This window comes from Sorex fumeus, unplaced genomic scaffold (genome assembly GCF_029834395.1).
Source record: "Sorex fumeus unplaced genomic scaffold, SorFum_2.1 ptg000241l, whole genome shotgun sequence".
Classification (NCBI taxonomy): Eukaryota; Metazoa; Chordata; class Mammalia; order Eulipotyphla; family Soricidae; genus Sorex; species Sorex fumeus.
The window spans coordinates 897,598-915,353 of record NW_026606298.1 but is presented as its reverse complement, the minus strand read 5'-3'; the positions used below and the strand labels follow the sequence as shown (position 1 = coordinate 915,353).

Genomic DNA, 17,756 nt, shown 5'->3' with positions numbered 1-17,756 from the left:
AAGGTTATTTTGGGGGGGTTCAGAGAGATAGTACAGTGGGTAGGGTGTTTCCCTTGAAGCCGTGGACCTGGGTTCAATCACTGGCCCCATATGTGGTTCTCCCGTACAAGAAGTGTTCCCTGACAGCAGAGCCAGGAGTAACACCTGAACATTGCCAAGTGTTGCCAGAACAAGGCTGTGGAAGGAAGAGATGTAGAATGATTTACTTAAGCTCAGATAACTGCTACATAGCAGAAACTCTTCAAATGCTTCCAATTCCATATCAAACCCATGTTTGGCACTAAATATAAACTGACTAGAATTAACAATGATCTGTCTCATTTGTATGCCCTCCAAATGAGAATATAAGCTTCTTGAAAACACTCACTTTATAAAGAACTTTGCCAGTGCAAAATAATACATAAGATGAAAATGGAATAAAATTGTGTTTGATTCTAAGAGTATTTATCTCTCTCTGCTTTAAGAACTCTCTTACTTTTATGTGCCATATTTGGATTAAGCACTCAAATGAACATTTTAAGATAAACTGCAGTATAACTTAGTCAGGATTTTGTTTCTTGACCTAACTTCCCTAAAGAAAATTGTAGATTACCTGAAGAGAGGCTTCTTAAATCAATATATGTGATCTGCTGGTCTTAAATGTTGGTCACTGAGGGCCATGAGTAGTAGGAATAAAAGTTGAATAAACAGATTACATTCCCAAAACTCAGTTGAAGAATCATCTGGCACACTTGTTAAAAACAGATATGCCTACGCCAACCCGGGTTCAATTCCCATCATCCCATATGTTCCCCCAAGCACTGCCAGGGGTAATTCCTGAGTGCAGAGCCAGGAGTAAGCCCTGTGCATCGCCGGGTATGAGCCAAGAAGAAAAAAAAAGCAGATATGCCTAGAATTTATATACATACATACATACATATATATTTCTTTCTCTCAATCAGTTAGTTCTCCCAGAGAGAATATAATAATACAATGATCAAATAGAATAGCAAGTACCATTGACTCAAGCTCAGCAACAGTTTAGGTTTTTTTTATATTCAGGACACATTTTTGTAGGCATGAGCGCTTGGCTGTTCATACTTAAATTTTCTTGCTGCCTAAAATTCTTCCTGATTTGTAAAAGTGAGAAAATATTTGAAATATTTTGATACTTTAAGCATTCCACAAAGAGATTCTACAACTTCCAAGTATGGACACGATGAACAAGAGCAGAGCACATTGAAAGAGGGTTAAATAGTCAACAGACAGGAAAGTGGTTACATCCTGCAGAAAGGACTCGAGAGGTACTCACAGGCTCTCCCCGAGGTCCATCCTGTCCTGGAGCCCCTGCTGGTCCTGCTTCTCCCTTTTAATAGTGACAAAAATAGGAATTCCCTTTTCAGATATTCTTAGCAAAATAAATGTACATGATATTACACATTAAAACACATTTAATACAAAGATTAAAAATTAAAATTACATAGAGGAAAACTGACATTAACTTATCCTGACATCAAATTTTATGTAATTCGTAAATAATCATATAAGTATCAAATTTATAGATTACCGGCAATTAAAAATAATAAATAAAAAAGATAAAAATGACTTTGGTAGTAATGGCCATTCTCTTAAGATTAGGACACTGATGTTGGTTTCTTCAAAGTAACAATGACCAAAACTTTTTTTAATCTTTATTTCTACTTTTTTTTTTTTAACAACATGTCTCACAATGGAGACATTACTGGGGCCACTCGAGCAAATTGATGAACACAAACAACGGGAGGACAGCGCTACTTTTTTTGGGAAGGGAGCTACACCCAGTTATGGTCAGGACTTACTCCTGACTCTATTCTCAGGAATCACTCAGGGATAACTCCTGGCTCAGGGGACCATATGGGTTGCTGGGGATGGACCCAGGCTTTGACATGTGCAAGGTGAGTACCTACCCCCTCTCCAGCTCTGCTCATTATTTTTACTTAATATAGATTTTCCTTCTGAATCATATTGACCTTTACATCCAAAGAGTTATTTTATTTTATTTATTTTTCTTATTAGTGAAACACCAATACAGTTGTAGGCTTACAAACTTCCAAAGAGTTATTTTATTTATTTATTTTTTTTTATTAGTGAAACACCAACACAGTTGTAGGCTTACAAACTTCCAAAGAATTATTTTAAGTAAAAATAAAACTTTCATGAAGGATTCCATTTTAATAGGTTCTTAGCTGAAAGTACTTGACATTTGAAACTCATGTATTTAAACATCTAAAACACAAAATTTTAAATGGCTGCCAAAAACTATAACTTTCCATTATATATCTTTAAATAACTGCTCAAATAATTTAGCATTTTATTGAATTTTTATCTTTTGGCACTGTAGCACTGTGGCACTGTCCTACCGTTGTTTGTCGATTTGCTCGAGCAGGCATCAGTAACGTATCACAACAAATTGTGAGACTTTTTTCACTGTGTTTAGCATATTGAACACATCATGGGGAGCTTGCCAGGCTTTGCTGTGCGGGTGTGATACTCTTGGTAGCTTGCTGGGCTCTCTGAGAAAGGCAGAGGAATTGAACCTGGCTCGGCCATGTCAGCCACTTGCAAGGCAAACGCCTTACCCGCCAGACATGAATAAAATTTTTTAAATGAATAAATAGTTTACACTAAAGCATGACACTATACTTATTATTCCCAGTAAATAAATCCCCTGATGAATAAAAGTTCAATGTCATGACATAAGAAAGAAGTAGAATTAAGAAGTAGAATCTAGGGGGCTGGAGGGGGTAGGGCATTTGTCTTGCACATAGCTGACTGGGGTTCGATTCCCAGCATCTCATCTGGTCCCCCAAGCACCTCCAGGAGCAATTCTTGAGTGCATGAACCTGGAGTAACTCCTGTGCATCACCGGGTGTGACCCAAAAAGAAAAAAAAAAAAAAAAAAAAAAAAAAAAAGAAGTAGAATCTAGAAATAAGAAGTCTACTAGGCTACCCAAACATTTGCACCCTGCCTTTATTTCAGGTCTAAATAAATATGATATTTGAAAAAGAATGAGCAGACAACATTAAACAAAACTGAAAACAGAAAATTAGAGACAAAACTTTTCAGCATTTTCCTTACACAAAAATAAATAAACATAAGGTAAAAACCTGTCACAGAATACTGTAACCTGGATTAATGGCACAAGCAATTTCTGATATGAAGTAGAAAGCAAATTAACTAAAGAAAGAAAACGAAAGACAAAATAACCTCAGATTAAGATTAAAATATTAGAAGCAAGTTTCTAGAATCAAGATAGAATACATTTGAGTTAAAATTTTAAAGACAAAAGAAAACAAAATATGTCCTCCCCATCCCAACGAGACCCCAGGTCATCACCCACAAATGACCTCTCTGGCTCCTGATCAAGCTGCTTAATGGCCTTGATCCCAGAGACTCAGAAACAAATCTCGAAACCCAGCGGCTTTTGGCAGAAAGGCATCCGGACCTCGCAGTAGGTTACTGTCGCAGGGCCACCCCAGGGGGGAAAGAGTTGTCCCTCTGCCTGCTCCCCTCTGGCGACTCGATGGCCATCATCCTCTAGAGGCCATTGGACAGTCAGGTCTGGGCCCACAGTGACGAAACTTGTTGGGCCTCACAGGATGGGGGTGGAGCCGGTCCTGGTCTCCCCATCCCAATGAGACCCCAAGTCATCACCCACGAAAGGCCTCTCTGGCTCCTGATCAAGCTGCTCAACGGCCCAGAGACTCAGGAGCAAATCTCAAAACCCAGTGGCTTTTGGCAGAAATCCCTCCAGATTAAAGTGTTAAAATTTCGAAATTTCAAAATAACATGGCCCTACTGCAGCCACACAACATCGTATGTTATTCATAACCAGCAATAGAACACAAATTGTCTACTGTTATCTTTTCAGCAGATCTGAGTGTTGGGGTAAAATCTCAAATAATAATGGTGGATCTGGTGTCGAAATGTTGAATGTGATCAAAGTAGAGAGAGAGTAATGTGGAAATCATCTGCCCCATGGGTAGGGGGAGGGTGTAGGATGGGGGTATACTGGGGTTTTTGGTGGTGGAGAATGGGCACTGGTGAAGGGATGGGTGTTTCACTGTATGACCGAGGCTTAGACCCGAAAGCTTTGTAACTGCTCTCACGGTGATGCAATAAATAAAATTATAAAAAAATGAAAAACAAGTAAGGTGGAGTTCATGCACAATTCAATCAGCTAATCAGTGGCTGAATAAATAGCAGTACTCCTACATAAAAAAATAAGAAAAAAAAACAAAACAGACAATAAAAATATAGTTTTTTAAAACATCAAAATGACCAGTAAATTATAGAGAAAGCAAAAATCTTTATTAATGTGTCTAATGAAGGACTTATTTGATCTGCAACAAAACAGTAAAACAGAATTATTTCTAAAACCAAAATTCAACCAAAGAATCCAGAGTTAAAAGTAGTCCTAAAAAAATCTCCTTGGGAAGGTTTGATGTAGTCAGAATTCTTAATTCTCAAAATAAATTTCCGCCATTATAATTTACCGCAGCTATTTTTCAAACTGGATTTATAGAGAGACATAGCCACTGACACAGGAGAGACAATTAGGATGGGATCAGCAGCACTCCACATCAGTTGACCAACATTTCTAAGAAACACAAGAAACAATGGCAGTGAAAGCCTGTGGTCTGGGTTTTATAGTCTGCTAAGCTGACATGCTTGTAACATGGTAAAAGGTAAAGGCCCTCCCGTTGATCGTCGATTTGCTCGAGCGGGCCCAGTAACGTCTCCATTGGAGACTTTGTTGTTACTGTGTCTGGCATATCGAACATGAATACAGACAAAAAAACAACTAAATTATAAGAATTTAGAAAACAATCATTCATAAGTTCTTTCTAAGGAACATACTTGAGGGAAAGCTTTATCAAATGCAAAGGATGACTGTGGAATATTTGTAAAAGGACAGATGATAAATAGAGTATATTCCACTGCAGATCAGAAACAGATGAAGGGAAGAGTAGAAAAATAATTATTATTAAAAGAAAATTAAAGATATTTTGTTTTATTAATTTTGATTTTTAGGTCACGCTCACTGGTGCTCTTGGGATACTCCCAACTCAATGCTCAAAAGACCAGACCTTCTGCATGCAAATATTCCCAAACTTGAAATTAAGGATTTTTATTTATTTATTTATTTTTCTTTTTGGGTCACACCTGGCGATGCACAGGGGTTACTCCTGGTTCATGCACTCAGGAATTACCCCTGGCGGTGATCAGGGGACCATATGGGATGCTGGGAATTGAACCCAGGTCGGCCGCGTGCAAGGCAAATGCCCTACCTGCTGTGCTATTACTCCAGCCCCGAAATTAAGGATTTTTAAAAACTGAATTACTGTGTGAAATGCAATTATAAAGTTGCTCATGATTCTGTTTCAATCATTTGTTTTAACACTTTCCCTTCAACAGTGTATATTTCCCACCACCAATGTCCCCAGGTTTTATCCAGGGGAAAAATAGACTTTACATCACATCAGACAAGGAAAAAGTAATATGTCTAAACAAATATGATGAAGGCATAATAGAAAATGTAAAATAGAATAAAATAAATTTTAACATAAATGATAGGGTAACAAAATAAAGAGTAGAATACTAATTAGTAAATGGTGGACTAAAAGAATTGACTATTTTGCAGTCTACTGAAGTTATTTGTATAAATGCACTAGAAGAAAAACATACATATTCTAAAATCAAAAAAGAAAATAGAGAAAAAGCAGCATACTGCCATGAAAAATAAGCAGAGTAAATATAGCATAATGAATTTAGTAAAGTGTCACAGGATGGAAAGTATTGTAAGAACAGTCAGTGAAAATAGATAATAACTTAAAAATCTCAGATTACAGCCCTGCCACAGAGGCAGGGTGGGGTGGGGGGATGGGGGGATGGGAGGGATACTGGGATCCGTGGTGGTGGGAAATGGGCACTGGTGGAGGGATGGGTATTTGATCATTGTATAATTGAAACCCAAGCACAAAAATTTGTAAGTCTGCAACTGTACCTCATGATGTCTCACTAATAAAAATTAAAAAAAAAAAGTCTCAGATTACTTAAAAGCAAAAGCCAAGCTTATGTTTGAGATAGGGAAAATACTAAAAATGATATAAAAAACTAAAGCTGAACAGCAGACAGATGGGCAGGCATATAGCAAACAAATAAATACGATCATAAAGTAGCACTTTGTGACCCAAATATAAGACGAGGTAGATTTCAAGCTAAAAATAATTATTTTACAAAGCTTAAACCACAATTCAAAAGAAGATGCATGTTTAGAAAATGCATGCAACAGATAGCATAAAAGCTACCTCTTGGGAACCACAGGGAAAACATAAAAATGCATAAATACTAGTTTGTTAACATGGTGTTCTCTATCCCACACAGAGAAACACTTAAAAATTAAGAGTATAGTGTGGAAGAGATTCAACAAAGTAATTTTTATGAGTGTATATTGATTATCACATTCTGAAAATAGAGATTTACCTTCTTATATAAAACAGGAAGCATTCCTGAAAGTTGAACATATAAGTGAAAGAAAAATTCAATAAATCTAATAAAAAAGAATTATACCAATAATATTCTGATAAAGAATAATAAAACCCAAAATTGACAACAGAATTGAAACTTTTAAAAAAATCTTTGAAATTAAAAAAAAAATTTCTTAAACTTTAAGTAATGCTTAGGAAAAAAGATCAATCCAAAATTGCAGAATTTCTGAAATATGGTAATAATAGAAACACTGCCCAGCAAAAGGTTAAAAATATAGCATTAATAAAAAAATGTTTATAATTTTGTACTTAGGACAAAATCGTTAAAATGAAAATGAAGGAATTCAATTTTCAATTACAAAAGATAGGAAAATAAATGAAAAAGTGCTGTGGACAAAAAAAAAATCCATTTTTTTTTTCTTTTCGGGTCACAGCCAGTGATGCACAGAGGGGTTACCTCTGGCTCATGCACTCAGGAATTACTCCTGGCAGTACTCAGGGGACCATATGGGATGCTGGGAATCAAACCCGGGTCGGCCGCTTGCAAGGAAAATGCCCTACCCGCTGTGCTATCTCTCCAGTCCCGATAATCTAAATTTTAAAATATAGATATAGGAACTCTATAGTCACTTCTGCATAAAGACATGTAAAAGATCAGCAAGTTTGCTAAAAGTGTTTGTCATGAATTATAAAGGAAAATGCAGTTAAAATCCCAATGAGATGGATCACCTCACACCTACAAGGAATAATAGCACTGTCTTCCCGTTGCTCATTGATTTGCTCTAGCGGGAACCAGTAACTTCTCCATTGTGAAACTTGTTGTTACTGTTTTTGGCATAAAGAATATGCCACAGGGATCTTGCCAGCCTCTGCTGTGTGGGCGGGATACTCTTGGTAGCCTGCCAGGCTCTCCGAGAGGGATGGAGGAATGGAAAAAAAATATAACAAATGTTGACTGGGATATAGAAAAACTAAAACCTTACATATTGTTGGTGGGAATGTAAGTTGCTACAGCCACTATGGAAAATAGTTATATCTTTCTTTTTTTAATTTTTAATTTAATTTTTATTTTTTATTTTATATATTTATACATAATATTTTATATTTTTATAAGCATTTCTCAATTTTTTTATTATTGTCTTTTATTCGTGAATCACCGTGAGGTGCAGTTACATACTTATAAAATTTCGTGTTTGCGTTTCAGTCATACAATGATCGAGTACCCATCCCTCCACCAGCGCCCATTCTCTACCACCAATAATCTCAGGATCCCTCTCCCCACTCCCACCCCGCCCCCCCCACCCCATAACTTTCTTTTAGAAAATGAGACCTAAAAATCATCTAATACAGTTTTCTGGCTACTGGGTGAATATTCCAGGAAATGGAAATCTGGATCCCAAAATGCTATCTGCACACCCAAGTTCACTACAGCATAATTCACAATAATCAAGACATGACGATACCTGGATGTCCATTGAAAGACAAATCCATAGAGAAGAGATATAAATGTATATATATGCACACTTCACTATTGTTCGATCTTAAAAAAATATTTTTCTAACAAATTGGAAAGCTGTTCTAACTTGCAATAACTAAACCTGAAGGACGTATGCGTGTTAAGTGAAATTAACAAGATACAAGACAAACTAGATTTACTAATACATGACCCCAATTAGATAAAGAATCTAAAATAGTCAAACTTGGGACTGGAGTGGTAGTACAATGTGTAGGACCTTGCACAAGTCCAACCTGGTTTCAATTCCTGGCACCGTTTATGGTTCCCTGAGCCTTTCAAGAGTGATCCCTGAGCACAGAACAAGAAGTAAGCCCTGAGCACTGTGGTATGTGGCCCCTAAACTTATAATAATAATTTTAAAAAATAGCCTGGAGTGATAGCACAGCGGTAGGGCGTTTGCCTTGCGTGCAGCCTGCCCGGCCGAGCCGGGTTCGATTCCTCCACCCCTCTCGGAGAGCCTGGCAAGCTACCCAGAGTATTCAATATGCCAAACACAGGAACAAGAAGTCTCACAATGGAGATGTTACTGGGCCCGCTTGAGCAAATTGATGAACAACGGGAGGACAGTGTTTGTTTGTTTTAAAAATAGCCTTATTTATAGAACAAATATTAGAATTATGACCAATCTACTGTACATAGCACCTATTTAACAATTCTGCAAACTTTTTTTTTTTTTTTGCTTTTGGAGTCACACCTAGCAATGCTCAGGGGTTACTCCTGACTCTGTACTCAGGAATTACTCCTGGCGGTGCTCAGGGGACCATATGGGATGCCGGGTCGGGCACGTGCAAGGCAAATGCCCTACCCGCTGTGCTATTGCTCCAGCCCTGGTAAAGGTAAAGGTAAAGGCAAAGGCCTTCCCGTTGATCGTCGATTTGCTCGAGCGGGCCCAGTAACGTCTCCATTGGAGACTTTGTTGTTACTGTGTCTGGCATATCAAATACTCTCGGTAGCTTGCCGGGCTCTCCGAGAGGGGCGGAGGAATCGAACTCGGGTTGGCAATGTTGGCCGCTTGTAAGGCGAACGCCCTACCCGCTGTGCTATCGCTCCATCCCTAGGGTTAGGGTTAGGGTTACCTTTACCAGCCCTGGTAACACAGAATATTTACATTGCTTTTAATCACCAAAAAAAGTTCATCATCTTCATCATCATCATCTTCATCATCATCATCTTCATCATCATCATCATCATCAGGAGAAAGCACACTTTGAAGTCGGTAGATATGTTCATGGCATTGACTATGGTTAGGATTTCATATATAGTTATTCACAAACTCACCAAGTGGTATAGATTTTATATCTAGCATACCTCAATAAAATAAGTGACATTTTTCGTAGTCCAAAGGAACCTTTTGTTGTGGGATGGTTCCCATGTCATGTTAAGGTGGCCTAAACACTAAAATCCTGCCAGCTGGATTGGTGTTTCACTGCAAGGACCCAAGGGATGTGATGCAACTATCGACTATAGTGTGGGAGATGTCCCCAGCCACACAGCAGTGTGTGGGGCCCCAAGGCCATACAAATTAGGCACTTAACACATAGTAGTGTTTGGACGTTTATAGAAATACATTCAGTGATGTTTAGAATACCATGTGGTTCTGGAGGTTGAACCAGGGTTGACCGCATGCAAAGCTTGAACCTTAACGTCTGTAATAGTTCTCTGTCTTCCCCCCCACCCCCCAACCCCACCGCGGTAATCTTAAAGCTATGCTTGAAATTAAAATAAGAAAAAGGGGTAAAAATATAATTCCTTCCTGATCACTATTCTTTCACAGGAACTGTTGCATGCTTTATTTCACTCAGTTCCTATTGTACCAGAATAAGTATGTAACATGAATTTTATTCACAGTTGATTCATAAATTTAAAATGAAGAAAATGGAGGGGCCAGAGCGATAGCACAGCAGGTAGGGCATTTGCCTTGCACGTGGCCAACCTGGGTTCGATCCCTGGCATCCCATATGGTCCCCCAAGCACTGCCAGGAGTAATTCCTGAGTGCAGAGCCAGGAGTAACCCCTGAGCATTGCCAGGTGTGACCCAAAAAGTAAATAAATAAATAAAATAAAATGAAGGAAATGGATGGTCAAGGAAAAGGACATGAAGAGGAGAATAACAAACTCGGACCTACTGTCTACACTCTTTTACCTCCGAAAGGGTACCTTCTCATTTCTGCAGGCACATGGACTGTGTGTCAACAGAAGATGAAGAAAGATTAACTTAGATGAATGTCTATTTTGTAGATAATAAAAGGCAAATGTTAATATAATGGGTTGATTATAAACTCCAACAGCAGAGGTGATGATGGTTTTAATCTCTGCTGCGTTTCAAGTACCTAGTAAATATTATCAAATGCCTAAATAAACTGGAAATGAAATGCAATACCAATGAAATAAAATTAACAGCATATAAAAAAGTGCTTGAAAATGGACCCCAACCTTTTACATACAAGAACCATCTATAATTTTTAATGAATTATGGCTACCTGGAGAAGTTCCCTAATACTTAAAAGAAATGGGAAGATTTTCCAAAGAAAGAGAAACTATAGACCATGAATATCTGGGTTGAGGTTCTGAGAAAAGTTGTGGTTTCAAACTGCTGCCTATTGATTCCTCGGGATGAGAGATGTATGCTGAAAGTAGATTATAGACCAAACATAATGGCCACTCTATACCTCTATTGCAAACCACAACACCCTAAAGGAAGAGAGAGAGAGAGAGAGAGAGAGAGAGAGAGAGAGAGAGAGAGAGAGAGAGAGAGAGAGAGAGAGAGAACAAAAGGGAATGCCCGGCCACAAAGGCGGGGTGAGATGGGGGGATGGGGTGGGGGGTGGGAGGGATACTGGGATCATTGGTGGTGGAGAATGGGCACCGGTGGACGGATGGGTACTCAATCATTGTATAACTGAAACTCAAGCATGAAAGTTTGTAAGTCTACAACTGTACCTCATGGTGTTTCACTCACACTGTCTTCCCACTGTTCATCGATTTGCTCAAGTGGGCCCAGTAACATCTCCATTTTGAGACTTGTTACTGTTTTTGGCATATTGAATACATCACATCAAAGGGAGCTTGCCAGGCTTTGCCATGCAGGCGAGATACTCTCGGTAGCTTGCCCGGCTCTCCGAGAGGGGCGGAGGAATCGAACCCGGCTCGGCCCAGCTGGTTGCATGTAAGGCAAACACCCTACTGCTGTGCTATTGCTCCAGCTCACTAATAATAATGATAAAAAAAAAAAGTGCTGCCTATTAAGAAAGATGACGTCGCAGGATCAAGTGATAGTACCGTGGGTAAGGCCCTCAGCATGCAGGCAACTGACCTGGGTTCCATTTCTGGCATCAAATCTGGTCCTCTGAAACAATCAGTAATGATCCCTGCACACAGAGCCAGGAGATAACTAAACCCTAAGCATGGCAGGGTGTGGTCCAAAAGCCAAGGAAAGGGAAAGGAAGGTAAAGGGAGAGGAGAGGAGGAGACAGAAGTCCAGGGGAGGGGAGAAAAGGCAGGAGGAGAAATGGAAGCCTGCCTCTGAGAGGAGGGGAGCAGGCAGCTGGAAGAGAGAAGGGATCACTAAGAAAATGATGGTTGGAGGAATTGTTCGAGATGGGAGATGTGTGCTGTAAGTAGATAATGGACCACACATGATAACCTCTCAGTATATGTATGGCGAACCATAAGTAGAGAGAGTATGGGGAATATCGTCCGCCATGGAGGCAGGGGAAGGGTGGGAAAGGGGGGTATACTGGGGATATTGGTGGTGGGGAATGTGCACTGGTGGAGGGATGGGTGTTTGATCATTGTGTGATTGTAACTCGAATATGAAAGCTTGTCACTATCTCATGGTGATCCAATTAAAAATAAAAAGAGATGAATGCAATCTTTCTATGTCCCTTTTTATTTTTAATTGAATCACCATGAGATAGTTACAAGCTTTCATATTTGAGTTACAATCACACAATGGGGTGTGGGAAGGATACTGGGATCCGTGGTGATGGAAAATGGGCAGTGGTGGAGGGATGGGTATTTGATCATTGTATAATTGAAACCCAAGCACAAAAATTTGTAAGTCTACAACTGTATTTCATGGTGTTTCACTAATAAAAATTAAAAAATAAATAAAAAGAGAGAAATGCATTTCTAAACCCATTGTTTGACCAGGTGACCTCAATGGCAGAAAAAATTACACAAGATAAACTGAAAAAAGTTTAAAATAGAACAGAGATCGGCTGTTAACATTCTAGATACAAACACTTGAATACATAAAATGCCTACGTCTTTTTGTTAACTGAAAAAGAGAGAGGGTGGTATGTGTGTGTGTGTGTGTGTGTGTGTGTGTGTGTGTGTGTGTGTATCTTTATGTAAAAATATGATGCTTCTGTTCCACTATTATAAGACTATATGCCTTTAAGTTTTTTCAGGTAAGGTGAATGACTGATTCTTTGCAGTTCCTCTTGCTTTAATTCTCTCATACTTACACCACACAACTGACAAAGTTGACAGTGTGAAGCATATAAGCCTCAAGCCCTTGAGAGACGGCCTCAAAACCACAGCCTTGAACTTGGCAAACAGAATCATGAATGGAAACTCAATTTATCAAGGAAACTCAATTTCTAACATACTGCGACTTTCTAAAACAGAAAAAAAAATTTTTTTGAAGTAAAAACAGGTTTTATCTGGAAGTTTGGGGCATGCATGGGGGAGAAAGAACGAGTAAGGTGCTCAAAAGAGAAAAAAAAGTCTTCTTCAGAGTGGAGAGTCAGCCCCAGGTACACGTGCCAGAGTTAAAACATGAAGATATGCAAGTGCACATCTCAAGAGGAGGGGTGGGGGCGACAGGTGCTTAGACACTACACGTGCTTAACAGCACAGAAATCCCCTGGGTGCCCCTTCTTTGTTCCAAGTTGGCCTTTAAAGGGTTTTCCCCAGCTGCCCCTTGTGGGGCTTTCTACCCAGGTAAGAGTTTGTTGCTAGGCAGGTTGTCAAGTTGATGCTAGACAAGACTGAAAGAAGTTTAGCACAATCTTAAAATTACACTCGACAATTTTAGTTCACTAGTTTACCCCGGGCTGGAGCAATAGCTCAGAGGGTAGGGCGTTTGCCTTGCACGCAGCCAACACAGCCGACCCGAGTTCTATTCTTCCATCCCTCTTGGAGAGCCCGGCAAGCTACCAAGAGTATCCTGCCCACACGGCACAGCCTGGCAAGCTCCCTGTGATGTATTCAATATGCCAAACACAGTAACAACAAATCTCACAAATTGCTGTGAGAAGTTACTGGTGCCCGCTCGAGCAAATTGATGAACAATGGGAGGGCAGTGCTACAGTGCTCTTTTAATTTGTCATTGTTAGTTAAACTTCATTTATTCCAGTTAATGAAGTACATTTTAAAAGACATGCAGTGAAATATAACAACAGATTTGTAGATAGATAATTAAATAAATCTTTAGATCTTTGATTAAAAACATAAAGATAAATAAACAAGATGAATGGCAAGCTCCCCGTGATGTATTCGATAAGCCAAACACAGTAACAAGTGTCACAATGGAGACGTTACTGGGCCCGCTCGAGCAAATCGATGAACAACGGGAGGATAAAGATAGTGGTAGTGATAGTGATAGTTCACACCAGTGTTATTTGTAAAAATGTCTTTTATCAGCAGACTTTTCTAATGTTTCCTCACAAGTTACAGAATAAAAAAATTTATACCTTGTAACCAGGACTACCAGGTAATCCATCCTTTCCATCCCTTCCTGGTTCTCCCTGAAAAAAAAGAAATGCAGTTTTTTTTTTACAGTAATGTTTACTTTTAAGGAAATCTGAGATATTTTGTAATTGAAAGTAAAATGTTAAGGAACTCTTCCAGCAAACTCACAGCACGTCCAGGAAGGCCAGGATAACCAGCATTTCCCTTTTCACCTTTTGCACCCTGCGGACAAAACAAACACTTCAACATCAATTCATGCCATCATGTTTGAAAATAAGACCTTGGTATCCTCGAGTTCCATCCATGTTGCCGCAAGTTGCATGATCTTGTTCATCCCAAGAGCTGCATAATATTCCATTGGGCATATATGCCACAATATTTTGATCCATTAGTGTGTAGCTGGATGTTTGGGTTTTTTCCTTATTATGGCGATTGTACTCAGTGTGGTGATGAACTGGAACTAGAGGATATCATGCTGAGTGAAGTCTGGGATGATACAGAATGGGATACGTGCAGAATGATCTCTCTCATATGCGGAACTTAAAATTATAGAGCAAGGTAGTAACTAATGTCCACAGGCAACATAATGGGAGGGCAGGTCCCCATAGTTAAGTTGGGGTGGGGGTTTGGGTAGGAGAGCCCATGGGGTCCTTGAGAGAGGGAGGGGCACCCTGGTGGTGTGTGTACTATTGAAATTATATGCATGAGAAACCATTACTAACAGCATTATACATGACAGACTCTCAATTAAAAAAATTTTAAAAGACATTGAAAATGCTGGGCACATGTATATCCTATTAATCTAAATGCAGATATTTAAATATTTATTACAATCCTGTGAGAGAATAGCGTTCAAGAAGAAATTGGATTTTTACCCTTTTTTCTTATTGTTGTTACTTCAGATGTAATTATAATCCTACCTCATTATAATATCTAAATATATGCATATTGAAAAAATTTTAAATGATAAGAATTTTAAAGTATAAGAAAGAATATTCTACAGAGAAATAGGAAGGCCCTAATATGTATCTATTGCCTATGGACATATTGTTGAGTAGTTAAATATTTCTAGCTAATATTCACTGTCACTGTCCTGTTGTTCATCAATTTGCTCGAGTGGGCCCAGTAACATTCTACAAACATAAATTTTAAGCTTACACAGCGGGTAGGGTGTTTGCCTTGCACGTGGTTGACCCGGCCGACCCTGGTTCAATTATTCTGTCCCTCTCGGAGAACCCGGCAAGCTACCGAGAGTATCCCACCTACAAGGCAGAGCCTGGCAAGCTCCCTGTGACGTATTCAATATGCCAAACACAGTAACAACAAGTCTCACAATGGACACATTACTGGTGCCCACTCGAGCAAATCGATGAACAATGGGAGGACAGTGCTGCAGTGTTACATGTGTTCTTACAGAAGACCATACTCAACATTTATTAGCTATTTTTCAGTTGTTCCAAATGAATCTTTGAGAAAGAGGAACAAAGCTATAATTGTTCTAATGGTGAGCCGGAACCGAAATTATTGTTTTCTATTATTATCACACTGAAAATTTCAATATAGATACTTTGTCTTATGATACCTTTTTGCCATAAAATCCAGGAGATCCTTTATGTCCCTTGGAGCCCATTTCACCCTAAAAGACAAATATAAACATTAAATTTTAAAGAATTATGATTCCTCTTAGCAAGTAAAGTATCATTAACTTTAAATAGCAGACTTCAATATATGAGTCAACATAAGACAAAATAGAAATAAAGTATTTTAAAATTCATTTGTAGAAGTCTTTTTTCTAGGCTTTGGAAAGAAAAATAAGGAAAAATGCAAACAGAATCTATAACATGACTTATCATTAATGAAATTTCCATAGAGTAAATTTATTCATCAATTTTCAGTACTAGAAGTTCATAAAGTTTATGCCTGGAAATTTAAGTTTTATGTAAATAATATTAACCTAATCTTTGTTCATCATGTTTATCTTTATGTTTTTAATCAAAAGATCTAAAGATTTATTTATCTATCTACAAATCTATTGTTATATTTCATTGCATGTCTTTTAAAATGTACTTCATTAACTGGAATAAATGAAGTTTCACTAACAATGACTAATTAAAAGAGCATTGTAGCACTGTCCTCCCGTTGTTCATCAATTTGCTCAAGAGGGCACCAGCAACGTCTCACAACAAATTGTGAGAATTGTTGTTACTGTTTTTGGCATATCGAATACGTCACAGATAGCTTGCCAGGCTTTGCCATGTGGGCGAGATACTCTCAGTAGCTTGCCAGGCTCTCTGAGAGGGGCGGAGGAATCGAACCTGGGTCGGCTGTGTGCAAGGCAAATGCCCTACCCGCTGTGCTATCATTCCAGAGTTCCAAAAGAGCATTGTAATAACAATAATACAAATTCCCAGAAACTCAATTATGTGTTTCTAGAAAAAATAATGCTAAACAAAAAAACTTTCCAAGTTGAACAGGGGAAATTGGGCCTGGGGCTATTCCCAGTGGTGTTCAGGAACTATTCTTGGCTTTGTGCTCAGGAGTGACCCCCGGCAAGTGCTCAGGGGACCATATGTGTTGCTGGGAATCACAGTGGGTAGGGCGTCTGCCTTGCAGGCAGCCAACATGGCCGACCCGAGTTCGATTCCTCGGCCCCTCTTGGAGAGTCCGGCAAGCTACCGAGAGTATTCGATATGCCAGACACAGTAACAACAAAGTCTCCAATGGAGACGTTACTGGGCCCGCTCGAGCAAATCGATGATCAACGGGAGGGTCTTGGCCACATAGAAGGCAAATATTTTGCCTCCTGTACTATCACTCTCCTCCACACTTGAAACTTAAAGTAAAATTCTTTTTTTTTTTTTTAATTTTTGGGTCACACCCAGCAGTGCACAGGGTTTACTCCTGGCTTTGCACTCAGGAATTACTCCTGGCAGTGCTCAGGGGACCATATGGGGTGCTGGGGACTGAACTCAGTCGGTCACGTGCAAGGCAAATGCCCTACCCGTTGTACTATCGCTCCAGCCCCTAAAGTAAAATTCTTTATAAAAACATTTGTCTCTCTCATAGGTCCACTGCCCATATTGATGGATACCATATGTAAGAAGCTAAAAATAAAAATGACAACAAGCAGCTTTTTAAAAGAAAGCTGCTGTTATTAAACTTTTGATGATAGTTGACTTTGTGCTTAAAGCTCATAAGAGTAAACATTTTGCAATTCTTGAAATGTTTAGTTGTTTTAAAAAATATGATAGTCATCAGTCTGACTTAAAGACTCATGTTTACATCAGAAAAGTCAAGAGATTGATTCGATTTTAATGCTTCTGAAACCCTATTTCAACGCATCTTTAATTACATTTTGAGCATTCAAATTCCGTTTATAATGCATGTGTAATAGCATAATACACTCTCAATTCAAATGAAATATGACATCCCTAATTTAAAGGAAACATTTCTTTAACCTTTGATCCTGTCATTCCATGAAGCCCAGGGAAACCAGGAAGTCCACGGTCACCCTGAAAATAAAATTGAAATTAATTAAAGAAAAAACATTCTGCCAAAGGAAATATCATAAATTCTTCAACCGCAGTCCTGTCAAAAATTAAATGTGCTGTTAAATGCAAATTAATTAAATTTACAGTTAAATGAAAATTACTTTAATAACTTACCTTTATGACAGAGAAATCTTATTTAATAGTTTCATGTATGAACAAAGAAGAAAAACTGAAGGCTTGAGGAAACTAACTAACAATTATGACTCCACTTTTAGCATCCACCAATTCTTTAAAATACTTAAACATTTACAGTGACAAACAGGAGTTAACTGAAGTGATTTAATGCTAGCACTCTAGAGAGTCATCCTTTGAGGGCCCATCCAGATTAGAAAGGATATATATAATATATGTATGTATATATATATATATATATATATATATTGCTTCTTGGGTCACACCTGGCAATGCACAGGGGTTACTCCTGGCTCTGAACTCAGGAATCACCCCTGGCAGTGCTCAGGGGACCATATGGGATGCTGGGA

The 17,756-nt window shown here is 38.7% G+C and overlaps 1 protein-coding gene across 2 annotated transcripts in view; it reads right to left on the bottom strand.

The window, feature by feature from the left end:
* COL21A1 (collagen type XXI alpha 1 chain) overlaps positions 1 to 17,756 on the bottom strand; it is a 133,328-nt gene that overhangs the window by 51,639 nt on the left and 63,933 nt on the right. The window contains exons 12-16 of one of the 2 annotated variants that reach the window (XM_056108986.1): positions 17,182 to 17,235; positions 15,306 to 15,359; positions 13,892 to 13,945; positions 13,726 to 13,779; positions 1,292 to 1,345 (exon numbers count right to left, since the gene is read on the bottom strand). In XM_056108986.1, coding sequence (XP_055964961.1) covers positions 1,292 to 1,345; positions 13,726 to 13,779; positions 13,892 to 13,945; positions 15,306 to 15,359; positions 17,182 to 17,235 — 270 coding nt within the window. Of the gene's footprint in view, positions 1 to 1,291; positions 1,346 to 13,725; positions 13,780 to 13,891; positions 13,946 to 15,305; positions 15,360 to 17,181; positions 17,236 to 17,756 lie in introns of those variants that run through there. The other variant, XM_056108987.1, reaches the window with a different exon arrangement.